The 26,917-nt window shown below is 54.5% G+C and overlaps 8 protein-coding genes across 8 annotated transcripts; 6 read left to right on the top strand and 2 right to left on the bottom strand.

Moving 5' to 3' along the window:
* Nucleotides 1–229: 229 nt before the first annotated feature.
* Nucleotides 230–4,628, top strand: CAOG_01208 (calcium-translocating P-type ATPase; the record flags this gene model as incomplete). The annotated part of the gene is made up of 6 exons (XM_004349655.1): nt 230–377; nt 1,264–1,677; nt 1,851–3,214; nt 3,315–3,703; nt 3,803–4,017; nt 4,180–4,628. 6 exons carry the CDS (start codon nt 230–232, stop codon nt 4,626–4,628), a joined length of 2,979 nt encoding a protein of 992 aa, XP_004349705.1.
* Nucleotides 4,629–4,716: 88 nt separating this feature from the next.
* On the bottom strand, nt 4,717–6,154 carry CAOG_01207 (hypothetical protein). The gene is made up of 3 exons (XM_004349654.2): nt 5,706–6,154; nt 5,403–5,576; nt 4,717–5,297 (listed from the first exon to the last, which is right to left on the bottom strand). Exons 1-3 carry the CDS (start codon nt 6,133–6,135, stop codon nt 4,786–4,788), a joined length of 1,116 nt encoding a protein of 371 aa, XP_004349704.1. The 5' UTR covers nt 6,136–6,154; the 3' UTR covers nt 4,717–4,785.
* Nucleotides 6,155–6,572: 418 nt separating this feature from the next.
* On the top strand, nt 6,573–7,169 carry CAOG_01206 (hypothetical protein; the record flags this gene model as incomplete). Its single annotated transcript, XM_004349653.1, has 1 exon — nt 6,573–7,169. One exon carries the CDS (start codon nt 6,573–6,575, stop codon nt 7,167–7,169), a length of 597 nt encoding a protein of 198 aa, XP_004349703.1.
* Nucleotides 7,170–8,708: 1,539 nt separating this feature from the next.
* Nucleotides 8,709–12,145, top strand: CAOG_01205 (ATP dependent RNA helicase). The gene is made up of 2 exons (XM_004349652.2): nt 8,709–9,158; nt 9,827–12,145. The coding sequence occupies exons 1-2, from the start codon at nt 8,759–8,761 to the stop codon at nt 11,593–11,595; spliced, it is 2,169 nt and encodes a 722-aa protein (XP_004349702.2). The 5' UTR covers nt 8,709–8,758; the 3' UTR covers nt 11,596–12,145.
* A 139-nt stretch (nt 12,146–12,284) lies between these two features.
* CAOG_01204 (hypothetical protein) lies at nt 12,285–13,803 on the top strand (the record flags this gene model as incomplete). Its single annotated transcript, XM_004349651.1, has 7 exons — nt 12,285–12,380; nt 12,473–12,578; nt 12,698–12,766; nt 12,877–12,941; nt 13,030–13,132; nt 13,243–13,391; nt 13,495–13,803. The coding sequence occupies 7 exons, from the start codon at nt 12,285–12,287 to the stop codon at nt 13,801–13,803; spliced, it is 897 nt and encodes a 298-aa protein (XP_004349701.1).
* Nucleotides 13,795–16,025, bottom strand: CAOG_01203 (3-hydroxyanthranilate 3,4-dioxygenase). Its single transcript, XM_004349650.2, has 9 exons — nt 15,861–16,025; nt 15,655–15,757; nt 15,236–15,298; nt 14,889–15,144; nt 14,612–14,752; nt 14,401–14,516; nt 14,266–14,328; nt 14,007–14,151; nt 13,795–13,923 (listed from the first exon to the last, which is right to left on the bottom strand). Exons 1-9 carry the CDS (start codon nt 15,881–15,883, stop codon nt 13,901–13,903), a joined length of 933 nt encoding a protein of 310 aa, XP_004349700.2. The 5' UTR covers nt 15,884–16,025; the 3' UTR covers nt 13,795–13,900.
* A 258-nt stretch (nt 16,026–16,283) lies between these two features.
* CAOG_01202 (hypothetical protein) lies at nt 16,284–19,389 on the top strand (the record flags this gene model as incomplete). Its single annotated transcript, XM_004349649.2, has 7 exons — nt 16,284–16,512; nt 16,627–16,666; nt 16,754–16,838; nt 16,928–17,057; nt 17,262–17,492; nt 17,557–18,335; nt 18,445–19,389. 7 exons carry the CDS (start codon nt 16,284–16,286, stop codon nt 19,372–19,374), a joined length of 2,424 nt encoding a protein of 807 aa, XP_004349699.2. The 3' UTR covers nt 19,375–19,389.
* Nucleotides 19,390–19,727: 338 nt separating this feature from the next.
* On the top strand, nt 19,728–26,170 carry CAOG_08486 (hypothetical protein; the record flags this gene model as incomplete). Its single annotated transcript, XM_011271766.1, has 6 exons — nt 19,728–19,967; nt 20,243–20,782; nt 20,952–21,483; nt 21,602–22,564; nt 22,672–24,668; nt 24,786–26,170. The coding sequence occupies 6 exons, from the start codon at nt 19,728–19,730 to the stop codon at nt 26,094–26,096; spliced, it is 5,583 nt and encodes a 1,860-aa protein (XP_011270068.1). The 3' UTR covers nt 26,097–26,170.
* Between the last annotated feature and the right edge of the window lie 747 nt (nt 26,171–26,917).

The raw sequence follows: 26,917 nt of genomic DNA, 5'->3' as shown, positions 1-26,917 counted from the left end.
TTCCACTCAGAAGTTCAGTTTCGCTTCGAACCGACCACCCTTTAACAAAAACACCCATGTTATAATTCTCTGCCGACCACTTTGATCTAATGAGCAATGCGCATCTACTCATTCATTCGATCAAATGTCTAAATCCACACATTCGTCATTCCTTTTTTTTTTTTTTTTTTTTTTTCCTTTCTTTCTTTTTTTTTTTGCTTTTTTTTTTCTTTTTTATTCAAACACAACCATGGCATCGTCATCGTCTTCATCGTCGTCGTGGACGCTGACAGTGGACGACATGCACAAGCTGATCGATCCGAAGAACCCCGAGCTGCTCGCCAAGCTCGGCGGCGCTGCTGGTCTTGCCAAGGCGCTCGGCTCGTCGCTGACGGACGGTCTGTCCCAGGCGGATCTTGCTCCCACCGCGCTCGCGCTCCGCAAAGCTCAATATCGGCTGGCCCCTTTTTGTTGCTCTCTTTGTTTCTTTTGTTGCATTTGTTGTTGCGTTGTTGCTTTTGATGCAGTTTGGTCCTTTCCCCTACCCCCTCGTCCTCTGGTGAGTGAGTGCGTCACAGTCGAACCACCAACTCAAACTCGATTCGCTTTTTTGGGTCTTCTGTGTTCTGTTGTTTGTCGTCACTGCTCTTGGCTGAGCCTGCGCACGCGGCTTGTCCAATTCACTACGAGTGATGCGCTGTTTTCGTTCGATTGTGGATGGAGCGTCATTCGCACTTGCAGACAAGCGACTGTGGTGCGACGGACCAAAAAGTTACTGGTTTTGCATTTCAACTCTTGCTTTTTTTTTTTTTTTTTTTTTTGTTCGTTATGGATTTCGTTTTGCCAAATTGCGCAGCTGCGTTTCGTTGCAGCGGGGGCGGCATTCTGATCAATGAGCACGACGCTACTTGCTTGTCGATGCACACACTGTGCCAGAGCAACGTGTCATCATACTGACGAGTTCAAAAAATGACACCCTTTTTGTTATTTTTTATTTTTTATTTTTTATTTTTTATTTTTTATTTTTTATTTTTATTTTTTTATTTTTTTATTTTTTTATTTTTTTATTTTTTTATTTTTTTATTTTCCATTGAGTTAAGTACGGATCGATCTATGACGCGCTGTTATTATTACTGCTATGTGCAATGACCATGTCTGCAATGCTTCTGTCTCGTCATTTTTTTTTTCGCTCCGAGTTGTCCTCCTTGACGATCGCCTCTTGGCCATGATCTTCGTTGCTGCTTTTTTGTCTGTATTCCGTATTTGGTTTCTGCACGTATGGAGACAACATCATCCCGAAGCCGCCGTCGCAGTCCCTGTTCGAGCTCATCTGGGAGGCCCTCCAAGACAAGACGCTCATCCTGCTCTCGGCCGCCGCGTTCGTCTCGCTCGTTCTGGGCATTCGCGAAAACCCGGAGAGCGGCTGGATTGAAGGCACCGCCATTCTCATCGCCGTCCTCGTCGTCGTGACGGTCTCGGCTGTCAACGACTTCCAAAAGGAGCTGCAGTTCCGCAAGCTCAACGACAAGAAGGATGCCAAGGACGTCAACGTTGTGCGCCACGGCGTCCAGATGCAAATCCCTGTCGCCGAGGTCTTGGTGGGCGATCGCGTTGAAATCTCCACTGGTGACATTCTGTCTGCCGACGGTGTGTTTATCAGCGGCGCAAGCATCAAGTGCGACGAGTCTGGTGCGACTGGTGAGTGTGGATTTTTGGAAGGAGCGACTTGTCAATGGTTTTTTTTTTTTTGTTGTTGTTGTTGTTGTTTGTTTGTTTGTTGTCAACTTTTGGTTCTCACTCTTGCCTTCCATCCGCTCTCTTGCTCTCTTGCTCTGTTGCTCTCTCGCAATCCGCACTCTTCGAACCACCAGGTGAATCGGACGCCGTCAAGAAGGGCACGGGCCACAAGGAAGACCCCTTCTTCCTGTCTGGCACAATGGTTTTGGAAGGCTCGGGCGCCATGCTCGTGACGGCCACGGGCGTCCACTCGTTCAACGGAAAGCTGCTGATGGCGCTTCGTGTCGAGAACGAGGGCACCCCGCTGCAAATCAAGCTGGAGGCTCTTGCCGAAAGCATTGCGTACTTTGGCATTGTGATGGCTGCGGTCACGTTCTCGTCGCTCATCGGAAAGCACCTGTTCATTTCTCACCTCAACGGCGAGGAGTTGTTTGACGAGCACTTTTTCAGTGCGATCGTCAAGTACACCATCACTGCCATCACCATGCTCGTTGTTGCCGTTCCCGAGGGTCTGCCGCTCGCTGTCACGATGGCCCTTGCTTACTCGACCATGAAGATGCTGGAGGACAACAACTTGGTGCGCCACATTGATGCCTGCGAGACGATGGGCGGCGCCACCAACATTTGCTCGGACAAGACGGGCACGCTCACGGAAAACCGCATGACGGTCGTCAAGGGCGCGATTGCCGGAAACGCATTCGAGTCTGTCACCCCGGCTGTCGGCTCTCAGATGGCCGCTCCTGTGCGCGACCTGCTCTTCCAGGGCATTGCTGTGAACAGCAACGCCTATGAAACGACCCGCGAGGACGGCACCAAGGCGTTCATTGGCTCCAAAACCGAATGCGCTCTGCTCCAGTTCTCGTCCAAGCTTGGCAGCGATTTTGTCGGCGTGCGCAAGAGCTCCAACGTCGCCCGCGTCTACCCCTTCTCGTCTCGCCTCAAATCCATGTCGACTGTCGTGGCTGTCGACTCGAAAAAGCACCGCATCTACGTGAAGGGCGCGTCTGAAATTATCGTTGGCCGCTGCGACCGCATTCTGAACGCGTCCGGCACGGCTGTTCCGCTGACTGCCGCGCACGGCGTTTCGGCAAAGATTGACGAGCTGGCGCAGGAAGCACTGCGCACCATTGGCCTCGCGTATGCGGATTTGGACTCGTTTGTGCCCGTCGATGGCGACGATGAAGGACCCCAGGTCAAGCTTGTTCTGATTGGTATTGTTGGTATTGAGGACCCCGTGCGCGAGGCTGTGCCGAAGGCTGTGAAGGACTGCCAGCAGGCGGGTATCACTGTTCGCATGGTCACCGGCGACAACATTATCACCGCTCGCAGCATTGCCAAGAAGTGCGGCATCCTCACCGAGGGCGGTCTCTGCATGGAGGGCCCCGAGTTCCGCAAGCTCACTGGCTCTGAACTGACTCGCGTCGCCACCTCTCTGCAAGTTCTTGCCCGCTCCTCGCCCATGGACAAGCAAGTTCTCGTGGACACCTTGAAGAAGGCTGTATGGCATGTTGTCTTTGGGTGTTTATGTGGTTGTTTGTTGTTTGTTGTTTTGTTGGTGGTATCTGACTTCCCACTCTTTACTTTTTGGACAATAACAGGGACAAGTCGTCGCCGTCACTGGCGATGGCACGAACGATGGCCCGGCTCTGAAGCTCGCAAACGTCGGTTTCTCGATGGGTATTGCTGGTACCGAGGTCGCCAAGGAGGCGTCCGACATTGTGCTGATGGACGACAACTTTGCCTCGATTGTCAAGGCTGTGAGCTGGGGCCGCAACGTCTACGACTCGATTCGCCGCTTTTTGCAATTCCAAATGACTGTCAACGTTGCCGCGGTTGCGCTTGCCTTCATTGGCTCCATCACCAGCGAGCACGGTGAATCGCCCCTCAAGCCCGTTCAGCTCCTCTGGGTCAACCTGATCATGGACACGATGGCAGCCCTCGCCCTCGCCACCGACTCTCCCACCCCCGACATGCTCAAGCGCAAACCGTGAGGCGTCGTGGTTGTTGTTTTGGTCTTTGGTTGGTGAATATTCCTTACATTGTTTTGTTTTTTTTTTCGCCTTGTTCCTTCTCCTTCATACTCCAGGTACGCCAAGAACGAGTCTCTGATTACTCCGCTCATGTGGCGCAACATTCTTGGCCAGGCCTTGTTCCAGATGGTGGTCAACCTGAGCATTCTGTACTTTGGCGACAAGATCTTTGGCGTCGAGCTGCACTCGGTCAAGCACCTGACCTTCTTCTTTAACATTTTCGTCTTCTGCCAAGTTTTCAACGAGATTAACGCTCGCAAGATTTACGGAGGTATGAGGAGGCGAAAAAACAAAAAAACAAAAAAAAAAAAAAACACACACACACACACACACACACACAAAATCAAACAAAACAAACAAAAACAAAATGACGAGAGAATGACAATGCCTTGTTTGCTCGCTGCTCACACTCGACGCGCCTGTGCACGAACAGAACTCAACATTTTCGCCGGCTTGTTCAGCAACCGCCTCTTCATGTCGGTCATCGTTTTCACTGTGGTGATGCAGTTCTTGTTTGTCGAGTTTGGTGGCTCGTTCGTCGGCACCACCTCTCTTTCGCTGCGCGAGTGGCTGGTTTGCATTGGCGTCGGTGCTTTGAGCATGCCCGTGGCGCTCTTGCTCCACTATGTTCCCGTGCCCGGTGCCAAGCCCGCAGCTCCCGTCGCCGCCGCGACCACTACCCCGACCGCCCCTGCTGCCACCGTCCACGCCCCGAAGCCCGCTGCGAACTGGGCCAAGCTCGCTGCTGCTACAAACCACTCCCGATCGCCGTCGCCCAAGCTGGTCGATGTGGCTCGCCAGGTGCGAACGACCAACTCGATTCTCACCTTCATCCGCCGTCGTCGCAGCCACCACCAGTTCGCTCTCAAGGATGAAAAGTAGAGATTGTTACTGTGGTGAACACACAACATCGCCAGCGTTTACAATAAAATGCAAAGGTCGATCGTGGGTGATGAGAATTAAAAAAAAACTCGAGTTGTTGGATTTTTGGAGTCGGACATACAAGAAAAACAAATCCCAAAAGCATCTAGACAACCGCTTAATCCTCGTCGGAAGAGGACGAGGAGGACCCCTCGTTATCAGAAGATTCCGAGGACGAGCCAATGTCGAGCACGAGTTTTCGACGACCGGCACCGGCCGAATTTTGCTGCTGGTGTTGTTGCTGTTGTTGCTGTAGTTGTTGCTGCTGTTGCATCTGCTTGAGTCGCAGCTGGCGCTGCTGCTCCAGATGCTCAATCTCCTCCTGTTGTTGTTCATCCATAAATCCTGCGGCGGTATTCGCGGCGTTCGCTCCAGTGTCCATCGCCTGCGCACCGTCAGCACCGTCTCCGAGACCCAGGGCCTCTCGCGCAGCATCCAGCCCTCCGAGGGCCAAATCGTCGAGCTGGCCAGCTGCATCGAGGTACAGGAGCGAGTCGCGCATCTGTGTTTCAAGCGGGTATGGGCCAGAGTAGATGCCGAGCGGCATGCCCTCTTTCCAGTCGGGCGGTGCTGTCGCCACCGTACTAATGTAATGTGCATATCGGATGACGTCTCTCGGATCGACGTCGCCTGCGAGCAAAAAGATAAATCACAGGACGAACAAACAAACAAACAAATAACAGTAAGAGTCAGCCAGAATGTTTTGGCGGGTGATTGTCGGACTGTTCGACTTACCACGCTCTGCTTGCTTCATGACGTCGAGCTTTGTCTTTGAGCGATCGACAATCAGACCAAGGCGTTGGTCTGCGCGCTTGAGCTCGGCTGCGAATGAAGCAATGAGCTCGTCCTGCTCGCCCAGCACTCGCTTGAGCTCGTTCAACCGAGCCATCCCACTTTGATGGACTTGCACTAGTGTTGGTCAATGCCAAGCGTCGTTGATGTCGAGTGAGTCAAAGTGCAACGATGAGCGATTGCCAAGCAACACAAGTCATTTTGTTTGATGGAATAGCGTCAATCCCTCCACTGGACCAAACTTACGCTTGGTCACTGCTTGCTGGAGTCTTGCTTCTGTCGCCATCAACGCCTCTGCAATGGCGGTTGACCTTGCGACTGGATCGGCCATTTCTACCAGTCGCTGAGCTTGCTCGGTCGCCTCTGTGGCTGAGGCCGAGATCGACAGTCCCGCCGACGCCGCCGCGGCCGCAGCTGCACTCGATGCGACCGACGCAGCAGCAGCATGCATTGCAGTTGGCTCGAGCGTGCCGTGGATGGACGCGATGAGCAGCGCAGTCAGCCGCCCGAGCTGGTCCAGCAGCTGGTGCGCTTCCATTGTCGCTGCAGCGGGCTGCTGTGCCTGTGCCTGTGCTTGTACTTGTGCGTGTGCTTGCGATGACTGCGCCTGGGATTGAGCCTGCATGGTGGTGGATGACGACGGCGTGTCTGCGCGGTGCGGTATTGGCTGGCTCATCTCACTGCCTCCAAAACTCAGAGAAGACTGGACAGCTCAGATACTGAAACTGGGAGAACTGGAACTGAAACTGGGAGTATGGGAGCAGCTTACTCAATGACGACGAGTAGGCGATGATTGAATGAGAATGATGGACGATTGAATGGATGTTTGATCATGGAAAGCATTGTTTCATCAGAAACTTGTACAGCAAATTCAAATACAGCTCGAATGCTAGTTTCTCAGATCTGTGAGAGGGAGGAGGTGTTTGTTGTGATGGGTGTTTGATCATGTCTCGCTCGCCCGCTCAGACGACCGCCCCTTTTGTTCCCCCTTTGTTCCCCTCTACTTGTTCCTTCCTTTTGGTCGATTCCATTCCCAGCTCATCCTCCCACTCTTTGTCTTGTTATTATTTTTGTTTCTCTTCTCCGGTCATCATCATCATCATCCTCATCGCCATGCAGTGCGTCGCACGTGGAAGTGTCTCAGTCGCACGCCGCATCGTCAACACGGCAACATCGCCACGCCAGACTCACTCTGCTGCTGCTGCTGCTGCTGCTGCTCCCATTGCCACCGCTTGTACTGCTGGTGCCGCTGCGGGTGGTGCTGCAGAGGCGACGCGGGGCAATGGGCGAATGGCAGTTGCGGCAACCTCGCCAGTGCTCAAACACATGGGGGTTCGCTCCATCGCGACAAGCGCAGCCACCCTGAGCCCACCCGCCTCGTCTGCCGCAACCATCACCACAACCCCACTGCATGCGAACAGCGCCAGTGGCAGCGGCAGCGGACCGGACGCGGCGTCAGGAACCGCGACGGACGCGAGTGCTTCGGCCGACGCTCCGGCTGCTCGACGACGACCACTGCGCGTTGAGGTGGTTGATCTGGACAAGGACTTTGATCGTATCATGGCGGGTGCCTCGCGTCCAGCTGCAGCGGCGCCGGCGAATGCGTGGACGGCAGATGTGTTTGCGCACCAAACCCGGTCGGCAGACCTCAAGGTACACACCTCAGCTGCTGCTGCTGCTGATCCGAGCATAGCATTAGCATTCGCATGACATTCGATCGACCATTTCCATTGCGAGATAGGGACGTGCGCTCGGGGGGGGGGTTGAGTGAGGACATACGGTTGGGGTTTGGCAAGCACAGTGAATGTCTTGAATGTCTTGGCTGTAGAGAGTTTGCTTTGGAGGGGGAGGCGGTTTGAGGTGTCTTAGTTTTGATGCTCAGTTTCTTTTGGGTGCGCCAGTGCTGTGCTATGTATCGGAGGCACATCCGATCTCAAGTGACTTTGGGTGCAAACTGTATTGGCTTTTTACATTGAGTTTCATGGAAGCGTTTGTTCAGCTTCTTTCTCGTGGCTCGCTGATCAAATCCCATGCGGCGATTGATGTATTGGCTGTGCTGGAGGTGGTTGTGACGGTTCTTTCCGATCGTACATGTGTGATGGAGGCCGCCACAACGCAACCACAACCTCGTTTGAAACCATTCGTTTCGCTTCGTTTCGTTTCGTTTCGTTTCGTTTCGTTTCCTCTATCTATCTCTCTCCCTCCCTCTCCCCACTCCCGGTCTGTGTCCCCTACTTCCTTAACGATGATCATTTTTTTTTTTTTTTTTGAATTCAACTCTATTTCCGTTTACTTTTGGACTCGTCTCAGTTTGATTTTCCCGCCTTTTTTTTTTTTTGATCTTCCCTTCGTTTTCTTACTTTTTCCTTTCTTTTTTGTTACCTTTTCCTCGGTCTTTTAGTTTCATCGCAATATGCAAAATGGCAACGCAAACCCCAGCAATCTAGGCTCACAGGTGACCCCGTTGCTCCAGCACCCCCTTCCCTTCCCTTCCCTTCCCTAACCCTTCCTTTCCCCTTCAACTCTGGTCGATCGCTTCTTTGCTTGCTGTTTCGAGGATCAATGCAGAGTGGAGTGAAATCGAAGCCATGAGGTTCTTTTTTTTTTTTCCTTTTTTTTTTCTTTTTTTTTTTGTTTTTGTCGCTTTCCTGCTCGGATCGCCCCCCCCCCGTCATCCATTGAAATCGAGATTGGGCGGTGGTGCTACTCTGCTCTTTGACGCTCAACCGAGCCGTGTGAGTTGAAGCAGAGCAAACAAAGGGGAGCCGCTCGTCTTTTTTCTTTTCTTTTTTTTTTTTTTTCATTCTTCCACGCGGTCGATGCATCGCTCTTGCTTTCTTTGTCTCTTCTTGCTGTCTCTCTCTTTCTCTCTCTCGCTCGCTCTTCCCACTTTCCCCTCAAATCATCCGTTTTGTCTTGCTTTGATCTTCTTGGCCTTTGCATGTTTGTGCGTGTTGGGATGGCTGTGGCGATCGTTCGCTCGTCTCCATTGCATGCTGTATTGTCGTCCTGCTTGCTCACCACCCACCCCCGCCTGACATGCTTGCTTATTCATCCCACTCTCTCTGGAATCGCCGCTTCAATGATCACAGCACCTGGATGCGACCTCGTCATCGGCTCCCGGTAAGAAGGCATCCGCTGTTTTCTATGCATTTTCCATTGCGCCACGCGGCCTTTCCAGCCAACAAAAAAAAAAAAAAAAAAAAAAAAGCCATTGATTATTTCCGTGCTTCCTTCCTCTCTTTCACTCGCGCCTGAACTGTCCGAGCTACATTTCACTGTGATGGTTGGGTGAATGAATGTCGAGTCAGTCATTCTCCTGCTCGACCTGCTTTTTCCATTTTTCAATGCCAGTTTCCTTCTTGTCTTCTTCTTCATCCCCTTCCACCACTTTCACTTCAAACACTGCCGCCGTTGCACCGTCCGCTTCAGCTGCCAGTGCTTGTGAACAACAGTCTCATTCGCGCCCCTCGTGGGCCGGAGCAGACGCGTCTGCAACAACAACATCGTCTCAAGACCCTGCCTCGTCAGCGTCAGCGTCATCGTCGCCGTCGTCGTCTTCCGCTAACTTTGGCCGTTCCTCTCTCCCCACAGCTTCCGGCAGCCGCTACGTCCCTCCCCACCTCCGCGGCAGGCAAGCCTCTTCGTCGTCGTCGTCGTCGTCGTCGTCCTCTGGCCCCGCTGGTGACTTCCGCTCAGGTAACCTTGGTTTTGAACGTTACATGTGGTCTCGCTTTTTTTTTTTTTTTGAATGATGACACAACCAGCCAGCCAAAGGGGGCTGTAGTCGTGTGACGCTGCCGTTCCATATCTCGCAACCACCATTCGCGCCATCTTTGTATTGGCGTTCGTTGTGGCGTGTGTGGTGCTGTGGGGTGATTGAGGTTTGCGCTGTGCAGAGCGAGGCAGTCTTCGTTGGTGGTTCTTTTCACTTTTTTCGAAACTCTTCCATCAGCCATTTCCTTCTGTTCTTGATCTTTTCCGAGGTCATCTCCTCTTGCTTCAAACGCCTGCCATTCCCCCCCCCCGGGCGTTCAGACGACAAACATTTGCCGAGTCATGAATGCACAAAATGGTGTCGCAATCGGATTTTCGACTTTTCTTTGCATTTCCATTGATTGCGACACTGCGTTTTTTCATCTTGTTCTCGACTTCAAAAACCCCCAACCAAACGTCCCGACCAGTCCCCATTCGCAAAAACAACAACCTTTTACACACTGCACTATCACAAACCATGATCATTGACCCTTCGCTCGATTCTTCCTCTGTTGTTTGCCCTCAATCACTGACCACGCTTGCTCCCTCTTCCTCTTCCTCGTCTTCTCCGTCTTCTTCTCCGTCTCCCGCTTGCTCTTGGCGCTCTGCAGACGATCGCCCACGCAACGACCGTCCTCGCGATGACCGCCCGCGCGACGACCGCTTTGCCAGCTTTGGCGGCTCGCGAGACCGCCGCGACGATGGCTACCGCCGAGACGATCGCCGCGATGATGGCTACCGTCGTGACGACCGCGGCTATGGCGGCGGCTCGCGCTTTGGCGGCTCGTACGGCCGCTCGCACGCTTCTGAAGACTACGGCGGCGACAGTGCTGCGCCGACCTCGTCGGGCCCGCGCACCTACCGCATTGGCCCCCGCGACGAGCGCCTCGAGCGCGAGCTCTTTGGCACGGTCAACCAGGGCATCAACTTTGACAACTACGATGACATCCCTGTCGAGGCCACCGGCAACGACGCCCCCGAGCCCATTGCCACCTTCCGTGACGCCAGCCTCGCGGACGCCATCCACTCGAACGTCGAGCTCGCCTCGTACCACAAGCCCACGCCCGTCCAAAAGCACGCCATCCCGATCATCCACTCGCGCCGCGATCTGATGGCTTGCGCCCAGACGGGCTCTGGCAAGACTGCTGCCTTCCTGCTCCCCATCCTCTCCAACCTGTGGAAGCAAGGCCCCGCCGTGCCCCCGCCGCGCCCCTCTGGCCCCGGCGGCTACCGTCGTCAAAAGACCCACATTGAGGCTCTTGTTCTCGCCCCGACGCGCGAGCTCGCCGTCCAGATCTACGAGGAGGCGCGCAAGTTCTCGTACCGCTCGGGCATTCGTGCCTGCGTCGTGTACGGCGGTACGGACATTGGCCAGCAGCTGCGCGACATTGAGCGTGGCTGCCAGCTGCTCGTCGCCACTCCCGGCCGTCTGATGGACTTGCTCGAGCGTGGCAAGATTTCCCTCGACAACTGCCGCTATGTCGTTCTTGATGAGGCGGATCGCATGCTCGACATGGGCTTTGAGCCGCAAATCCGCGAGATTGTCGAAAAGAACGACCTGCCCGCGATGGGCGAGCGCCAAATGCTCATGTTCAGCGCCACCTTCCCCAAGGAGATTCAAGCCCTCGCCCGCGACTTTTTGGAGGACTACCTCTTCCTCGCCGTCGGCCGCGTCGGCTCCACCTCGGAGAACATTACCCAGAAGCTCATCTGGGTTGACGAGCACGACAAGCGCTCGATGCTGCTCGATCTGCTGTCGGCTGCTGGCCCCGAGTGCCTGACCCTCTGCTTCGTCGAGACCAAGCGCGCTGCCGACTCGCTCGAGGATTTCCTCTACCACGAGGGCTTCCCCGCTGCCTCCATCCACGGCGATCGCTCGCAACGCGAGCGTGAGGATGCCCTGCGCACCTTCCGCTCTGGCCACACCCCCATCCTCGTTGCCACTGCCGTCGCCGCTCGTGGCCTCGACATCCCCAACGTCAAGCACGTCATCAACTACGACCTGCCCACCGAAATTGACGAGTACGTCCACCGCATTGGCCGTACCGGCCGTGTCGGCAACCTTGGTCTCTCGACCTCCTTCTTCAACGAGAAGAACCGCAGCCTGGCTCGCGAGCTTCTCGATCTCCTCACCGACGCCGGCCAGGAAGTGCCCAAGTGGCTCGACGAGATTGGCCACGAGAGCGGTCGCGGACGCGGCGGCTACCGTGGTGGTCGTGGCGGCAGCCGCTTTGGCGGCCGCGATTACCGTCGCGACGAAGGTGGCTTTGGCGGTCGCTCGTCTAACAGCAACAGCGGCTTTGGCGGCAACAGTGGCCACCGCTCTGGCAACAGCAACCACCACAGCAACAACCAGGGCGGCTCTTCTGATTGGTTTTAATTGAGCCAGTCTGTGCCTTTCCACCTGCTTGTTTGTCTGTTCTTGTCGTGGTTTCCTTTCTTCTGTTTTTTTTTCTCACCCTGTCCACCAGCACTCTCGTCTTTTTCTTTTCTTCTTCTGCCTTTCTCTCTTCTCACAAAAAATTGCGGTCGTTCTTGACGGCCTTCTCTTGTTATGGCATGCAGAGTGAGCGCGTCTCCCTTTCACGTTCCTCTGCGGGAAGCTTTTGTCCCCAACGAAAGCAACACATTTTTTTTTCTTGCCCATCGGGCATGATTTCTTTTAACCCGTTCTCCATTGGTTTGATTTGTTCTTTTTCTCTCTTCCTTCCTTTTTTTTTTTTTTTTTTTTCGACAAAAAGCTTCCCGCTTCCTCCCTGCTTACCGGGTTTGCGCCATTCCTTCGCAACTCGGGTCTGCATCCCATCGATTGATGCCCACTTTTCCTTTTCTCCCATTTTTTTTTTCCAACTCGTTAAGAACGTCCCTCCAAAACATACTTTTGGTTTTCATTGCCCCCCCCCCTTTTTTTTTTGGTTGTTGTTGTTGTCTGCTTGTGTGTTTGTATTTTTGTGCAATAATCAACCACTTGCCATGATTCATTCGATTCCATTTCCATGCATATGTGCAGATGTGAACTTGTGCTTCAGTCTTTCTGTTGTGTTGCGCAGTGTTTGCTGTTGTCAACGAATGTCCGACAGCCCAGCGCCAACTACTGCACCAGTCGAGCAGAGTGCTGCATCCACGCTGGATGTGCTTGTTTCCAAGCTCATGGTGCTCAAGCAGGTGAGGGTACAGAAGGAAGAGAAGCAACGGATTGTTTCGCGCCATTTTTTGTTGTTTTTTGTTGTTTCACCTGTTGTTTCGCTGGTTGTTAGGAGCACATGGACTCGCTCGCCAGTGCTGCGTCTCAAAGCAATGAAGTCGAGTCGCTCAAGGCTCGCATCGTCGAGCTCGATCAGGAACTCGCGAGGAGCAGCATTGGTGAGCGAGGAACAAAAACCCGAAACACAAAAAAGCCCGCCAAGTTCATTTCGAATTGGCGTTCATCTTGCTTGCAACAATCTCACTGAGTGGACCAACCGCGGCTCTTGCGCTTGCAGATTATCAGAAGCTGAGAGATGCGTATGAAGACGTGGCGGAGCGGCTGAGATTGAGCTGCAACAGCACTTGTAAGGACTTTGCTTGCTGCGTGCGGCTCGATGAAAATTGTTTCGGTGGATGTCATTGCCACGCTCGCACTAACAAAACGAGCTGAACTGCGTTGCGTGTCTGTTGACAGTTGAGCTCGAGGCTGCCAGGCGAGATACCGAAGCGCTGGTCATGCAGTTCCGCCGTGAGCGCGAAGTGGGTTTTGGAAATTCGGGACTGTTGGGGATTGTGTTTCAGCTGCTTGCCTGTGCAATGCGGTATACTCACTGCTACACAACCACAGGAACTCATGGCGCGCGTCACGGAGCTCGAGGCCAAAGTCGCACAGTGCCAAAGCGCCGAAACTGCTTCAAAGGCGGCTTTTGCCGAATCCATCAAGGAGCAGGGTATGGGTGTTTTTTGAAATGCGAGGCAGCCTGCGTGCTGAGATACGCAACGTTGACTTGCATTGATATCGGATTGCCTGCTTTCTGCATGTACATTGTGACATGGGCAGAGTCAACGCAGTCGCTTGCGTTCCAGCTGTTCAAGCGGAACGCGGAGGGCACCATCCGCACCCTGCACGAAAAGAACAAGACCATGTCCACGCAGTTGCTTCAGCTGCAGGAAAGCGGCACGGTTCAAAGCCAGGAGATGTTCCGCAAGGTTTGTGCACTGCGATACGAGCGAAAGAGGAAGTTCGAACATGCTGATCAGCATCCATTCTCATCGAATGCTTTGTTTGTTTGGGTTTTTTTTTGTCTTAAAGAAATGGCAACAAGCACTGGCATTGTTGACGGCCGAGCGTGACGCACATGCAGCCACTCGAGCAGAGTTGGCTCATGGCCGCCGCCCCAAGGCCGTGGTCGGAAGCGCTACTTCGTCAGCGGCTGCGACAAGTGCCACGTTGTCGGATTCGACGCCGCAGGTCAACAAAGTCCCGCACATTACCCGCAAGAAACCCCGTCTCCAACAGCCAGCGCCGGTGGCTGCCAATCCCGTCGTGACGGTGAGCTCCAGCGCTCCCGCCAAGGACAATTGGGCCATCGAGGGTGATATGGACATCGACTTGTCGTGAGCAAGGTGTGCTGTATTTCTGTTGCTCGCAATGCAGTGTGTTGTCCAAACGAAAACATCTTTCATGCATAACAGGCAGCAAGAGCCGAGGTGTTGAGTCACGGGCGCGAAAGAACCAGACCTAGAAAAAGCAACCAACCACAGTAAGCACACGGGCAAGTTCAATAGTCCATGCAAGCCAAAAAGTGGTCGTGCGGAACTTGCCCAACGAGTCAGCAGAGCGTTGCACGGCGTGCGAAATTCCTCGCGGCAGAAGGTAGCACTGTCCTTCGTCGACTTGGACACTCTCGGTCTTGTCTGCTACTTGCACGTTGACTGTGCAAGAGCCAGACAACTGGTAAAACCAAGTCTGACGGGCCAATCGCAGATCGCAGATTCGTGAGCACCAAAAAGAAAAAAAGAGAGAGAGGGAGAGAGAGAGCGGCTATTGCGACGGTATGAAAAGTGCCTCCATTCCGCCTACCTCATTGGCGGCTGCCTTGAACTCGACTGAAGTGCTCGGGCCTCGCGAGGCTTTCAGATGAAACTGCCAACAAAGTGACGACATGCAATGTGAGGCTAACGGCAGAATACTCTTCGCTGTTAGCCTGTTTGTTACCTGGCTCTCGGGGCCATACAAGAAAGCGGAGGAGCCTGGAGCAATTCCCTTGGCCTCGATTGCTTGGCGCAGATTGAATGGATTGGGATGTGTGTCGGGGTTGATGCTGTTGTGACCTGGCCCATGGAAAAAGGGGGATCGTCGACGGATGAAAATTAGAGTCGGAGTTCATCAACGAGCACGCAAAAATACACATTCAAAATGTCAATACCTGGCTTCTTGGCCGCGCCAGCGGGATCTGCTGCTGGAGGAGTGCGCTGTGAGGGGTGCAGATCGAGAGTTCCGCATTTGCTGCACGTCCGCGATTCGGTTGATGCGTAATATCCCTCGATCACAGGCTTGAGCTGTGAACCTGTGGACACGGCCGAAGGTGCAACATCAAGCGACATCCAACAGTGTGGAATGAGCGGTTTTTTCAAAGGTAAAAAAAAAAACCCCAGAGTGCTCTCACAAAAACCAACACCCAACAACAACGAGGAATCACAAACCGAGGTCCACGCAGTGGAAGGTGCCTTCGTGCACAATCTCGCGGCATTGCGGACAGTACCAGCGAAGGTGGTCGATTTCCGTCTGATCGCGCTCTCGCTCAATCACCAATCCGATCGTGTTGGCAAGTCGTTGAGGCGAGTGTGGAATATTGCCAGGGAGCATGAACGACTCGCCCTCGCGGATCACAACATCACGGAATACGCCACCATCGACGACTCGCAGGCACATGTCTCCTTCGACCATGTAAAACCACTCCTGGTGAACAAGAGTGGATGGGACGGTTGAGTTTGATGCAAGAACCGGCGGAGTTCAACAAAATGGATCAAATTCAACCAAAAAAACGTACTTCGCCGTCCTCGAGGTGGTAATCCGTTCGAGTGTTTGGTCCTGCGACGACCATGACTTTGAACTGTACAATCCCAATGAAAAACAGCGACATGAAGTAGGGTGAGTGCGATAGTCAAGACATACGCTGCATGAGTGCGATTTCGCCCGTAATCCCCCCCCCCGCCTCCTTTCAATCCACGACTCTGTCGCTTTGTGACCATCGACACCAAATTCCATTCGACTGGGTTTTGTTGACGCTGCGGAAACTGCGAACGTGGTTCAAGCTGAACGCGTCACTCGTTCTGCACTGCAATTCTGCTTGAGTTTCCGTTTCACTCGTCTCGTTCGTCTGGTTCGTCTCGTTCGAGTCGGCGTCACTCGTTGCTTGCTGTGACAAGCATGGCATTGAACAAAAGCGCGTTTCAGCGAAAACCCGACCTCGCAGCCATCGCCGTTGAGGAGCTTGTTTCCGACTGGCGGCTTGAGCTGATCACGGATGGACGCAACCCAGCGGACGAGGTGCACTGGCGCCGGGTGAGACCTGACCACAAGCGTGATGGAGCAGCATATGGAAGATGAGTCAACGCCACAGAAACAGAAAAAACAAAAAAACGGTTGGAGGTTTGAGTGGAAACGGAACTGACTGGGTGAGAATGGATGCAGACATGACTGATTGAAGGCTGAAGGAAAGTGAAGACTGAGACGAATCTCAGACGATCTGAGATGTCGGCTATTTTTAATGACGATCTTGAGATGTTTGCTATTTTGAATGAGAATGGTCTTGATTTTGAAGAGGAAATTCGCAGCAGTGTATTGAATGAAGAGTGTGAAAGGACAACTAAAAAAATATACACTGCCAGTGATGTGCACCATGAGCTGAAACACAAACAATAACAGCTCGATTGAAGGTGTTTCGATCCACAGAACACAAGACAAAGAGATGCTACCGACGACATTCTCGCGGGCGATCTGACAAACACGTCCAAGTACTGCTCGACCTTCCCTGTTCCAACCACGTCGATGGACTCGCCTTCGTTCAACCCGGCCTTTTGGGGAGCGACGATCTGATGTGGCGCGGCCCGACATGGGGCTTTACCAACTGGTTTGTGATTGAGGCGCTCAGCTCGCGCAATTACACGGCCGTAGCCGACACTCTTGTCCAGAGGTGGCTCGCCCTTGTCGAGAAGAGCGGCATTTGGGAGCAGTACAACCCGATCACTGGCGATCCTGACGGCGCTGTGGGTCTCGGCATGTCCACTCTGATTGTCGATTGGCTCTACCGCACGGGGGTTGTTCGTGATTGAAATGTTGGATGATTGTTGTTTACTAAAGATTCGTCGTCGAGTGGAACAATTCTAGCGCTTGAAACGGGGGAGCGGGACGGGGCAGGGTTACCACTTCTTGGGGTAGATTTAACACGCACATGCACTCTGGGGTCTGCAAACGGTAGGTAGCAACAAGCGGCAAAAGCGTCGTGAGGGCACTCTTGGCTCGAGTTGGCGCCAAAACAGGCCCGCTTCCTCACTCCCTCCAATAGATGCGCTCGGTCGAAGGCTACCATCGATCCAGCTTCCAGAGTGAAGCAGCCGACGGCGGAAGACCAGGGGCTTCGAAAGCAAAGCGTATGCAATCGCCTTGATTCGGCTCAGTCATTCATAATTTCCGGACGATGAGCGCAATAGCGCGCCACCGTTTGGCTAACATATCGCAGAATCAAGGAGCTGCGGCCTCGGAGGCAGATGTTGCTGCTCCTGCTTATGCTGCTCCTGCACCTGCTGCTCCTGCACCTGCTGCTCCGACGGCAAGTCCGGCTCCTGCGCCTGCTGCACCTACTCGAAATGGTGAGGTACCGAGTTGACCGTCCATTGGTGTCCTTGTTGCTTGTACTCCATCTTATTGCAATCGTAAGCCACGTCGGACAAAAGTCTCGGCGATGTTTCGCGCCAATTTTTCCCCTCCCTTTGAGCCAACCTGATGCGATCCTTGCTGTTGTTTGTTTTGTTTGTCCAACTCTGATGTGATTGGTGTTTTCTGCTTCATCTTAGATCCATGGCAAGTTCTGGCAATGCGCCTTCAAAACGACCTCAGAGCAAAGGACGACGAGCTCAAAGCTGAACGCAGCGCAAAGGACGACGCCCTTGCCAAAAAGGACGAAGCCCTTGCCAAAAAGGACGAAGCCCTTGAGACAAGGGCTAGCGGCCTCAGAGCAAAGGACAAGGAGCTCGCTCAAGTCAAGAGGCACCTCCAGGGAGTTGTGCAATCGTACGAAAATTTCTGTAAGTGGTCGTTTTGCGTGTTGTTGAACACGGGCTCTCTCATCACTGACAATCACATCTACAGTGGCGGCCTTAGGATCTTCTGTCAATGCTGAAATGGCGAGTCTGGCCGTTCACTACGCCCTCCCCAATTGCGACTGGGCTGTTTCACTTCGTGAGACTGAAGCCACTGAGCCCAGCCAGCGTCCTTCCTTACCGTCTGATATCCAAGAACAGCAGCAGAGCCACTCAATTCTTGCGGATTTTTTCACAAGCGTCTGCCGCCAAAATGGGCGCGCGGATGTGATGGTCATCGAGACGGAATTATTTGCCCCAAACGAAAAGTGCGCGGACCTTGTGGCTGTCTCGACGGCGCAACTCGAGATGATGCTCGATTGCGACACAGACGCCGTGCCAGAGAAACTCGAGGCTGCTCGTCATCGTTACGCTGTTCAAGGTGGATTGACTCTCGGCCGCCCGGCTTATGTCCTCTTTCTGATTGAAGTCAAGCCTGATCGGACTCGCGGCCGTGAACCTTTGCTCGAGCTTGCAAGCTATATGATTGCAAGCATGCGCCATGATGTCAACATAGACGTTTGCTACTCTATTTGCTGGAGATCAGGCGGTATTCACGTCGTGCTAGTCGATTTGACGCACGTGAACACAGCGACGCGTATGGATCCTGCAGCAGGCTTCCCCATTCCGATCATCGAGTACACTCTGTCCAAGCCAGGGCAAGCCATCAAGTTTCTGCTGGAGCAACAACAACGCAACATGCCACTGTGGGATGAACCAATGTCCAGTGACCCGATCTCAGGAAGCGGCAGCCGAGGCAGTACAGCCTCCAGCCTGGTTGTGTCATTGGTATGTTATCGAGTGCATGGTCTTTGGCGACGGTCCAGAACCAGATTACTCACTTCTTGATTGCATGCTCGCTCCTTCTCCTTCATGACACACACCTGACACCCGCTAGAGCGAAGGGGAGCAGCAAGTGATGAATGTGACGAATCTTAAAGACAACACGACGTTTGCGGGACAGCTTGCTCTCAAGGGCGCGAACACTCGCGTCGTTGTCAAATTTTCGGACGGCAAGTACTACGGTCAGATGGAGCAGCTTGTTCGGGAGGGCATGGCACTGGCTCTTCTCGGTCGCGCTGGTGCGAGCGAGCACAATCTCCCCGTGCTGCTGAGCTTCTGTGAAGCCACTCTCAATGACACCAAGGGCTTTGCGCTGGTGACTCATTGCCTGTCAGGCACGACCCTCGAGTGGTGGGCTCACCAAGTACACGCTGAAGGTATCTGCGCAAAGTTGCGCGAGACCCTGCAGTGGGTGCATTCGCAAGGCATCGTTCACGGTGACATTCACAGAGGGAATGTGCTGGTAACGATCATGCCTCCGTCGCCTCCACGAACCGACCAATCTCAATACCAGCAACAAGTCTCCGTCTCCGTCGCGTTGATCGACTTTGGTCTGTGCTGCTTCCGCCCAGAGATTGTGACCCCACAGGACGTCAAAGTGGCGCTCGAAGCTGCACCCGTCACAGCTCCCGTCCTCGCTGAGCTCAAGTCGACGTGGCTTGGACGTGTCGCCGGCAACTCGTGGGACATCTGGCCTGGGCACTTTTACGCCATTGCGAGGTCGAAGCACTGTTGCACGCCGCGGGCCGACTTTCTCAGTCTGAGTCTACTCGTGGTGGCCGGGTGCACTGGCGGCTCGTTGCGGCTTCAATTCCAGCTGGACTGGCCAAAGGATGTCGAAAGGTCCGAGAGCAAGCGGATGAAACGCGCGCTGCTTCGTGATCGGACTGGAAGTCTCGCTTGGTTGATGAAATCGCGTGGAGGCGTTCTGCGTGAAGTTTGCACCACTCTTGATTCCGCCGAGGCGCCCGAGGCAATGGTGTAGTCGTGCCTACCTCATGTCCTTCCACTTTTACTCCTGTAATACAACGTTCCTTTGATACCAGCCTTTCACCTTTTCAACAGTCGGTTCCGGAGCTCGTTTAGACCAGAGTTTTGCGAGGCTTGCTGCTGTTTTTGAAGTGACCTAGCGAGAGGGGAGGCAGGTGTGTACTGCCTTGCTTCACCTATGATTGTTCTGGTAGCCATCGTCCGTCTAAGTAACACTCACTTTCAATTCACGAACTCTCAGAGACCTTCATTGTACAGTCTCGCTTTTGTTTTTTTGTGTAGAATTTGCATTGGAGAGAGAAGCAATCTCAATTTGCCAGTTCCAATCTCCACGCTCGCTTCAACACAATGTCGAGCTCCAGCATTGGCGGCGGTATTCTGGACTACATTCTGCTCATCGGCGAGGGCATTGACAAGCCTCAGCAGCAGCAGCAGCAGCAGCAGCAGCCAGAGCAACAGCCACAGCAAGCGCAACAGCACGACGAGCAACAGGCGGCTCAAGCGCCGACCACAGCCACGAGCGCGACATCGGCAGCGCGGCACCACAATGCAATCACAGACATCATCCTGCTATGCGAGGGTGATCCGGTGAGTCAATAGCGAATGAATGAAACGAGACAAGCCGAACCATTACTGGGGTTTGAGAACAATTCAAAAAAAAAAAAAAAAAAAAAAACAGCAACCGTTTGTGTTGTTTTGGACTCGTTGAAACCATTGCTGTTGTGGAAAGGGGGGAGGGGGACAAGTGTAGTGGGTGTATGGGTGTAGCAAGACACGAGATATCGCAATGAGGAGGGGGTGGGGTTGCTGCTACGACTGCTGCTGCGAGCAAGCGAACTGACCTTTGACTGGTTTTGGGACAGATTCCGACAGGATACGTCGCTCTGACCGACATGCTGAGCAACGGAGCAGCTGCTGGCACGGATGCAGACAATGCAAAGGCACAAGGCACGCTGGACACATCCGGAACTGCGGCGGGAACCTCCGGCGCGTCAGATCCGTCCAACCACACCACTGAATCCGACGACGAGACCACCGCCGCTCAACCAGCACTTGCATTCGGGCCGCGGGGCGCGTTCGTCTGCGTCCAGCGGGGCGACACATCCAAGCCACCCATCACAAACATCCTGTGCGAGGTCGTGTCGCCGCTTGGCGTGCCCGGCCTCGTCGATCTCAAACAGATTTCACTTGCGCAGGAAGGCATTGCGGCCGTCGACGCGCAGATTGCGTCGCCAACCAGCACCGAGCATGACATTTTGAGCCTTGTTTCCGTCATCACCGAGCACGCTTCTGCTCTTTGCTTTGAGTGCAAAGCAGCCGTCGATATCATGGCCTATTCCATGGCCATCCGGCACCAGTACATTCTGCTTGGTCGGGCTGTTGCGCGCAGTGCCACTCGTTCGGTATGATGTGCTTGATCGCATTGGTGTGGGGACGGGGTATGATTCGGGGCGTTGTTGTTTTGGGTTTTCGACGATCCTTTTTTTTGTTGTTGTTGTTGTTGTTGTTGCTTGTTGTACGTTGTTGTTTGTTGTACGTTGTTCAACTCACTCCTATCGCTCCATTGCGCAGGTGAATGCCATCAAGGCATTTGCTACAGGACTTGCAGCCGAAAACCGTGATCGTTCAGCTGCGGCCGTTCAATCTCTGGCATTCGCTGCGAAAGAGCTGTTTGAGCTGGCATCGCGATCGCCTGGCGCTCCGGTCGGCTATTCCTTGGTCCGACACCCGGTTCCACTGCAACAGCACTTGCCAGCGAGCTCTGTCGTACCACCTTCGCCATCTATGCGACGGCCATCGCTCATGCCTCAATCCTATCCGCCCGCCATCCTGTCGCCCAACACGCTGGCGTCGCCAATGTCGGCTTTCACTTTCTCCCTGAATGATCGCCACGACCACGCCAACGAACACGATTCAGCTTTAGGCTCAAATTCCCTCTCGACAGTTTCGTCTTCGATGGGACTTGCGTCCCTTCAGCAGCCAATCTCTGCAACATCCACTCAAGCCGCACTGGTTGCCTCGAGAAATGATGTTTTTGTTGCTCTGTATGTGACCCGAGATCCCAGTCGAGCGCCCGTCACTGAGTTTGCCGTATGTTCACACCGTAAGTCCCGACGTTTGTGTTGTTGCGTGAGCAAAGGGGTTCTTCACCACTCTCATCGTTCCATCTCTCTCGCCCCGCCCCCACCCCATTTTGATTGTGCCCTCGTTGTGTTGCGCAGCGAATCAACCTCTCACGGCACAGCAGTCGCAACAAGGATTCGAAGTCGTGCAACGAGTCGAATACCAAGGTGCGCGCGCTGCTGCTCGGGCGGCCGATCTTCAAGGCGAAGCCGCCCGCGTCACGTTTGCCATGAAGCGCGTAGCAACATTGGCGTTTGAAACAGGCGAACCGGCGACATCCACCGCAAAGTCTGGTGCGGATGCGTCGGATTTTGGCTCTGCATCTCGGGCAACCCCAGAGGTCGAGTACTCGGTTGTGATTCTGGACCGCTACCCAGAGAAGGACTTGCCAGACTCACCACTCCCCGTCGCTGTGCCCTACTTTTGTCTGCCCGATGGACTCATATACCGGCACGAGCCCTTGCCGCCAGTGTTGAGCGCGTTTGTGCTGACTGATTCGTTTGGCGATCGACTCTACGGCGCCTCGCTGCTTTTCTACGAGCTGCGTCGCGACATTGACGAGGCGGCAGCTGCTGCTGCTTCTGCCGCAGCTCAGCCTCCAAAGCCCGCGTCCCGGCCCTCCAAGGGAGGTCCCAATTTGCTTGCGCGCGTGGTTCAAGGTTCCTCCAACGCCTTGACCCAACCCCAGCAACCAGAGGAGCCGCCAAAATACGTGAGCAAGTGCATCTGCATCATCTCCAAGTATGCCTTCTATGCGGCCTTCCGGAACGGACTCAAAATGCTGCACCACAACTTGCGGCATCCCGGCGATATGCCAATCGAGCGTCTCATTGGTCACTTGTTTGAAGTGCCAGTGCCGCCGCCGGGGCGCATTGCTGTTCAAATCCCCGTGGGCGAGACGAGCGCGCCGATTGTGTTTGCGCGCCCGCACGCCAACGACTTTCCGTTTGCCGACTTTTCCATCCTGCCCTTGTTTTTCTGCCTCAACCTCGAGAACGTTGTGCGTCTCTTTACGCTCTTGTTGTCCGAGACCAAGATTATTTTCCAGAGCAAGCATTATGGTCAGCGCGAGATGCTAGTGTTTTTTGTTGTTGTTTTTTTGTCACGATTTTTCCTCTTTCCCCCCGCAAGACTCACCCATTTTGACAATGTCTCCATCTCCATACAGCTCTCCTCAACCCAATCGCCGAAGCACTCTGCTCGCTCATGTTCCCTTTTCGCTGGCAATACGTGTTCATTCCGATTTGCCCGCCTGTGCTGCTTGACTTTTTGCAAGCGCCGCTTCCGTACATTGTCGGAGTGCGCACTGGCTGCTTGGACAAGAGCACTCTGCCCTCTGACGCAGTCATTGTCGATCTGGACAAAAACCAAATCATCAAGATGCGAGGAGTGGCATCCGCAGGTGGCATTGCGCTCCCTTGGAAGCCCAGGCAACGGTTGCTGGAAATGCTGCGGCGCGACAAGTGCGCTGGCAACCTGTTTCTCAAAGATTTCTCGTCGCTGCACGAGGATGTCGACGAGCACGCCTACTCGACCACGGCCAGTTGTCCGCCGAAAGGCCCCACATCGTCTGCGCAGGTCCGCATGAAGGCCATTCGCGAAGCCTTCCTCTCCTTCTTCCTCTCCATGTTTAGCAACTATCGCGACTTTTTGACCATTCCCACGGTCGAAACCATTGCCGAGCTGGACCTGGGCAATGTCGACAGTGTATTTGATCGCGAAGGGTTTCTGCAGTCGCAGCAGGCCGAAAACCGCACCTTTGTCAAGAACTTTTTGGACAAGATGGCCTTTTCGCGCTTTGTGGAGGAGCATCTTGACGTTTCTTCGCGCGACGACGAGCTCATGTTCTTTGACGCGTGTGTGGAGACGTACAAAGCCACCGACGGCGAGGCATGCGTGCCCGTGATTGACGCCAAAGACGCCGTTCAGCGCATCTTTCAAATGCCGCCACCCGAAAACACTGGCTTGCCACCGAACGCAACGTATCGGTATCCGAGGCTCCTGTCGTTCAACCACGAGTTGTTTGCGCCACTCCGCAAGCACATTATCAACTTCCGAACGACACCTGCTGTTGGCGCTCTGCAGCGACGCACCAGCATGGGTCCGTTTGACAGCAACCACGACCGAACCAAGTCGTCGTGGACGACGTTGTATGCAGACTCTTTTCTCGACTCGGACGCTGGCGCTCAGTCTGCCGATGGTGAGAAGGCCCCGCCGCATACAAGCGCTCAGACGCGGAAGCGAGCTGAATCCAGCTCTGGGCTGCTTTCGTCGACCTCAAACGCTGCGACGGCGGCTGCTGCTGGGCCGGGGTTGGCCGTGCCTGGTGCCAGCACCGCTCCGCGCTCTCGCAACGGCACCGGCTCGTCTCTTGGCTTTATTTCGACGGGTGTCCGCCTTGGTCTCGAGGCTGTCCATTTGGCAGCACCGCACCAAAACCACGCTACGGCGCAACAGGCCCTCGCCGAGAGCGACGCTCTGCCAGCGGCTCAGGGCTTTTTGCGCACAGTGTACAATGTGTGGTTTATGCTCATGTGCCACTTTATTCCCCAGGCTGAATCGCCCGAGGTGGCGTTCTTGTCCACCGCAACCATTCTCGAACGCATGCGTCTCAAGGATGTCACGCCTGACGAAACGACCTTCCGCGCGCTCCTCAAGGCCTGTGCGCACGCGGGCACCCTTCCCTCCCAGGCAAAGACGGTCTTCAAAATGCTCAACAATCACGGCATTGCCCCCAACGCCATCACCACCGGCTTGTTTGTGCGGGCAGTGTCGGGCCAGGGCGAGTCGCGCCACGGTGTGTCGTCGTTTGCGCGCGATGCCACGACTGGACGCATCATCAACTGGTTTCACAACTTTGTTGCGCTCGACCGCATGACCATCGACGGCACAAACATGTGCACGGGCTGTCGTCGGGTGGTCAGCGATGAAGAAATTCTGGCGGGCTGGGCGGCCACCCGATCGGCGTTTAAAACGCGTTGTCCGCGATGTGGTGAGGGCTTTGTCCCAACACTCAGCTGGAGGCCGTCGACGACTGTGGAGCGTGGAGAACAACCCATTGGCGGGGCTTCGACGTCGCCTGCACCTGCCCCTGAAGGCCATCAGCTCGATCCTTGGCTTGCGGGCAACTGCCCGTATTTGAGCCCTGCTGTTTTGCTGAAGGAGGTATAGTGATGTTTCGATGCGGGTGGTGGGGGGGGTGGCGGGGAAAGGTGATGATGGGAGGTCGGAGCGTCCCCATCTAATTTGGCGCTTTTTTTTTTTGGAAATTCGTTTCGACAGGTCGAAATGCTACTCTTCCAAGACCATGGCCGAGATTTCCGCAAATCACAGAGCGAACTGATGCGGGAACATCCAAGCACCTTTTGGAACCTGGCGTGGTACTTTGCCCACCTTCACTTGCCGTGGACGCTGCCGCAAATCACGCGGACGTCGCTCAAGATTATGACGCGCTCGCCGACATTGCTCAACTCTTACCTGGTGTACGAGCAAGCTCGCGCGAGCGCTGCTGCCACCCACAGTCCCTTGCCTGCAACCCCTCGTTTCGGCGACGCCATGGACTCGCTTCTCAGCAGCTTCCTTGTCACTGGACCGCGTGTCCCTGGCATGCTTCAACACCTTCGTACTACAATGTGTGATCCCGAACGGGAAGTCATCCGCGTGTCGACACAGCGGCCCGACGACGGGTCGGCCAACGACGATGCGGTCGTTGTCACGGCACCAGACGCGTCCACTGGTACTGCCTCCACAGCCGTGCGTGGATCTGGTACCCCTGCGACGCCTGCTCCGCGTGGGTCTTTGGCGATGCCACCCACGGCTCAGCGACCTGCCAGTCAGCAGCAGCAGCAACCACAGCAGCCACAGCAACCACAACAACAACAACAGCAGCAGCAGCCACAACAGCAGCAACCTGGCGCGCAACAGCTACCAACCATCGTGGCCCCACCCATGTGCCCGCGATGGATACACGACCAAGCCATGTACAACCCTTCGACAGGAACGTTGGTGGTGAATGCGCGCGTGAATCGGGGTCGCAACCAGCTGCTGGGCTACGCGCGTGTCGTGGCGGCCACGCCATCATCCGTGCTGTCCATGAAGGACGTGTCTGCGTTCAGCCAGGTCGTTGCTGACACGGTTCTGACCATCCAAGCCGACCTCGAGCACGGGCTCCTGCTCGACGCCATGGATCGCTTCCTCACCGCACGCATCGCGAACGAAAGCAAGACGGCCACGTTTGCCAGCTGGTTTTACAAGGGCATGTACGTGTCCCTGCTGTCGCTGGCGCCGATCGGGGCTGGCATGGCCTTCCCGAGCGAGCGCGAGTTTGCCGAAACGTTCAATCGCGAAATCCACCACCTCAAGCCGAGTCTACTCGACGAGTACTATGTTGACCAAGATGGGCCGCCCCAGCCATTTGTGGTGGCCTTCCGGAGCGTCTTTGACTTTTTGCGCCCCGTTCTCCGTCTTCCCTGGCAGGCCGCTGGCAACCCGCGGTCATCCGTCGGCTGGCACCCCCTTCCCCCAGCCGGCCCCGTTGCTCCGCCGCGGCGTCGTCTGATGCCCATTGCCCGCGCTCTGATGATGGGATTGTGACGAGTTTTCGTGTCAAAAAAATTCAACGGTTATTTATTGTTTTTGGATTTAAGATCTATTCGTTGCGTTTGTTTGCAGATTGCCCCCTGTCATTTTGAGATCCATTCGAGATGCTGGTTATTTTGTTTGAAGATCGCCAATAACGAGCCCGGCCATTTTGAGATCTATTCGTGTCACATTGCGCGATCAGTGACGACGAGCCCTGCCAAACCCCCTTTCGATCGATGCAATGCTACGGCCCAGAATTCCGTTTGCCTAAAACCAAGTGGAACAAGTACATGTAGGTTGGCGTGACAGCTTGTGCACGTCCACTCACGATGCAGATGCTGGTAATCACAAATGAGTCGCTAGACCAGAGCTGGCGCTAGACCGGAATCGTGTCTAGTTTGCTGCGGCTAGCTTGGGTTTTTTTTTTTTTTTTTTTTTCGTTCGGTTGCCTGCTGCATCCTCTTCTTCCCCGCCTGCGATCAAACAACAACCACCTCACTGCATCGCTGTTGGAAAGCGAATCGCTTTCGTTGGAACGCGGATCCGAGCGAGCGTTTCGAAATGCAACGCTGCAAACCGAAAATCCAAAAAAAAACAAAAATCCAAAAAAAATCAACAAAAAAATCAAAATGAAAAAAAAAAAAAAAAAACCTCGTGGCAGATGTGCTGAGGTGGTAGCGCCACAGGTCACATCCCCTGATAAAAATTGACCACCGACACAAGTGACCTGGTGACCAGGCCACCACGAAGCTGCAGAGTCGAGACGCGTTTCGCGCCAAAGCCGTCGTTTCCATTGAGTCATCAGAAAGGCCCAGTTTGGACTTTGACAGCTC

This window comes from Capsaspora owczarzaki (assembly GCF_000151315.2).
Source record: "Capsaspora owczarzaki ATCC 30864 unplaced genomic scaffold supercont2.2, whole genome shotgun sequence".
Classification (NCBI taxonomy): domain Eukaryota; class Filasterea; order Ministeriida; family Capsasporidae; genus Capsaspora; species Capsaspora owczarzaki.
This window is presented reverse-complemented; position numbering and strand designations above follow the sequence as displayed.